Below are 3,713 nucleotides of genomic sequence, written 5' to 3'. Positions count from 1 at the left end.
ACTTGTCTGAACACTATATTCCCTAGTAGCCTGTGGTGTTTTCTAAGCACCAGGGAAATATGATAATCAATCTATCATCTTATGTTTAAGGCTAGTTAATTTAATCAATATCGCGGGGGCCTGCTTGTCAGGTGAGAATCGGAAGTGTACAGTGGTTTCCGGATGTTGTTCATGCATTTGTCAAGATGGATCCATGAAAGACTGATTGGGAACAGAACAGGTGCTGGGTGTACAGCTTTGTTCATCTGTCACTCCCTGTCCCTGGAAAAGATCATGAAAGATAGTTTCCTGCGATAAAATGTTTGTAGTCAGCTGAAGGGTACCATTTTTACAGTTTATTGGAGAAAGGTGATGGGGACATAGCTGGGCATTACTGAACTGTTGATCATATTTTCCACTTTTTTTTTTAATGGCGGCCCATTTTAAAAATATTTGTTTATTTTCATAGAGTTACATTATTAAACTTTTCAGAAAATTAAGGAAAATATGATAAACTGTAGACTGAAGAATCATTGTTGATGATTTGATGCACAAGCTGTGCTTAGGCAATATGTAGATCTAATTTACGTGAAATGCTTCAATGAGTGATTAGAGTGCATTTCTAATTTCATCTAATTATTCCTAAACTATTGTTCTAAAAGAGTGTACCAAAGGGCTCTGTCTGCTCTTTCACACTTTGCCTCACATTGATCCAAATGCTGTTCCATGTTTAGACAATGGCAGTCCCCTTGTATTGCAGCACTTTGGATGTAGACAAATATATTTTGCCTAAAGAAGAGAGGGTTTAGGTCCTAAATCAAGTTTTACCACTATGAGCGTCTCTGATGGAGAGATTTCGACTTTTTTTTATGTCATGTTGGCCATTATTATCTGGATGGGAAGTATCCATAGTGGGACACTGATAAGAATGGATGGGACACAAAATCTAAATGTATGGGGTTTTCAACCCTTAACTAATCTAAAACTTAAAAAAAATGATTTGACTTTGATTTTAATAAATGGAGTAAGTAGGCCCATTAAATACCTATGTCATGCTAAATTGTATGTAAAAAATTTAGTGTGAGGGTTTGACTGTGTATGAGAGGACATGTTTGATGTGTGTGTTTTGGTCTTTAAAAAAATATGGTCACTTTAAATTTTAATGTTTTAGCAAGCAGAAACCATGGGTGACGGAGATATGGCAGTTTTTGGTGCGGCTGCACCGTACCTTCGTAAAACTGATAAGGAAAGATTGGAGGCTCAGAACAAACCTTTTGATGCCAAAAACACCTGCTTCGTGGATGACGCAAAGGAACTCTACGTAAAAGGTTTAGTCACCGCTCGCGAAGCTGGAAAAATCACAGTCAAGACAGACGATGGGAGGGTAATGATCTGAGTTTATTTTGTATACAATGCACTGGTTTAGAAGTTGCACATTCTAAATGATGTTTGTTAACATTTCAGACTGTAACAGTCAAAGAAAGCCAAGTTTACCCCCAGAATCCTCCAAAGTTCGATAAAATTGAAGATATGGCAATGTTGACTCACCTGAATGAAGCTTCTGTGTTGTATAACCTCAAAGAGCGTTACGCAGCCTGGATGATCTACGTAAGTTCTACTAAATGTTTAATAAAAGTGTCCAGGGAAGTTTATTTTGTGTAAAGAATGCAAATTCACATACTTATGTCACTAGATTCTTATAAATATATTTTACCCTTAATGCTAACTTAAGGACTGTATTCCTAATATAAATATAAAAAAATAAAAGTCTGCTTTGACTTACCTAATAGTTCTAACAGTGGAGTAAACTTCAAATAAAAAGATCATAGCTTTGGGATCCAAAAATGATTGTATAAATACTATTCATATTCTACAACACTTTTGAAGTTTGTTAACTTACAAGTCTGAATACATTACAGACATACTCTGGGCTCTTCTGAGTCACTGTGAACCCCTACAAGTGGCTGCCAGTGTACAACCCTGAGGTGGTTGCTGGCTACAGAGGAAAGAAGCGTATGGAAGCCCCACCACACATCTTCTCCATCTCTGATAACGCTTATCAGTCTATGCTTACAGGTAACAGACTTGTTCTTTTCTGAATGTTTGTTGGATATGTTCAGTAGTCATGTACATGGTTTTATTCACATTTGTATTTGACAGATCGTGAAAATCAGTCTGTCCTGATCACTGGAGAATCTGGTGCCGGAAAGACTGTCAACACCAAGCGTGTCATCCAGTATTTTGCAACAATTGCAGCTATTGGTGACTCTGGGAAGAAGAAGGAGTCCAGCAACAGCATGAAGGTAAAATATAGCTGAAATCCAAATATTTATAAAACTTATTGCAATCCATACTGCCTATCAACAGCTACTAGAATATGTATCCAACCATTTTTAATAAATACATTATTATATATTAAATCAATATTGTAGGTTTATTTCAAAATGTATGTAGTAGCCAAACTCTAGCCTACTGTTTTTGCTAAGAAAACACCTGTACAGAATATATAATGCAAAAATCTATCTGCATTTTTTCAGGGTAATCTGGAAGATCAAATCATCCAAGCTAACCCTTTGCTGGAAGCCTTTGGTAATGCCAAGACTGTGAGGAATGACAACTCCTCTCGTTTTGTAAGTACATGTGAAACATATCTGGTCATCAGTCACTCAACGTTCTTATATTATTGGAAATAGCTTTATAATCTTTTCATGTCACGTTTAGGGTAAATTCATCAGAATCCACTTTGGTACAACTGGGAAACTGGCATCAGCTGATATTGAAACATGTAAGAACCCGATCCTTCAAGTTCTTTCTTTTTTTGGTGTTTCTCACATTTGTTCAATAACTGTTACTGTGTAATTTTACAGATCTGCTGGAAAAGTCCAGAGTAACATTCCAGCTTTCAGCTGAAAGAAGCTACCACATCTTCTACCAGATCTTGACAAACAAGAAACCAGAGATTGTTGGTAAGCGATAAGTTGTTCTTTATTCCTGTACAAGGAGTGCAGATACCTATCCCTTTTTAAAAACATTTCAGTCTGTTTTATAGCACTTATCGTGTTTAATATATCTTTTAACCATAGCTTTTTCTTTTAATATTAATGTATTATTTGGGTTTGTTTGTTTTTAGAGATGCTTCTATTGACCACCAATCCATACGATTACCCCTCTATCAGCCAGGGTGAGATTGCTGTTAAGAGTATTGATGATGAAGAGGAGTTTATTGCCACTGATGTAAGTAGTTGAAATCTTCCGCAAAAAAAAAAACACTTTTTAAATCAGTTTTCCTTCATTTTAAAGCAGGATAAACTGTATGTATTAAAAGAACCAAATTCTGCTTCCTAAAACAGACTGCCATTGACATCTTGGGATTCAATGCTGATGAAAAGGTCGGCATTTACAAGTTAACTGGTGCTGTCATGCATCACGGAAACATGAAGTTCAAGCAGAAGCAGAGGGAGGAGCAGGCTGAACCTGAGGGAAGTGAAGGTATGACAAATACTTTTACTTTTTACCTAGGATATGTAGACTTTCCATATAAAGGGTTAATGTTTTTGTATCATGTATATCTTACCTCCAGTGGCTGACAAGATCGCTTATTTGATGGGTCTGAACTCCGCTGATTTGCTGAAGGCTTTGTGCTACCCAAGAGTAAAAGTTGGCAATGAGTTTGTCACCAAGGGACAAACTGTGCCACAGGTATGATAAAGAAAATTAAACAAACAAATAAAAAA

General features: G+C 36.5%; 1 protein-coding gene across 1 annotated transcript in view; it reads left to right on the top strand.

Moving 5' to 3' along the window:
- The first annotated feature begins 1,162 nt into the window (after window positions 1–1,162).
- LOC140336113 (myosin-4-like) overlaps window positions 1,163–3,713 on the top strand; it is a 10,660-nt gene continuing 8,109 nt past the window's right edge. Inside the window, 10 exon segments of the mRNA XM_072419168.1 lie at window positions 1,163–1,363; window positions 1,444–1,587; window positions 1,899–2,055; window positions 2,140–2,282; window positions 2,517–2,609; window positions 2,701–2,764; window positions 2,847–2,945; window positions 3,110–3,213; window positions 3,330–3,468; window positions 3,560–3,678. Coding sequence (XP_072275269.1) covers window positions 1,163–1,363; window positions 1,444–1,587; window positions 1,899–2,055; window positions 2,140–2,282; window positions 2,517–2,609; window positions 2,701–2,764; window positions 2,847–2,945; window positions 3,110–3,213; window positions 3,330–3,468; window positions 3,560–3,678 — 1,263 coding nt within the window.

Source organism: Pyxicephalus adspersus, chromosome 7 (assembly GCF_032062135.1).
Source record: "Pyxicephalus adspersus chromosome 7, UCB_Pads_2.0, whole genome shotgun sequence".
In the NCBI taxonomy this organism is placed as follows: Eukaryota; Metazoa; Chordata; class Amphibia; order Anura; family Pyxicephalidae; genus Pyxicephalus; species Pyxicephalus adspersus.
This window is presented reverse-complemented; position numbering and strand designations above follow the sequence as displayed.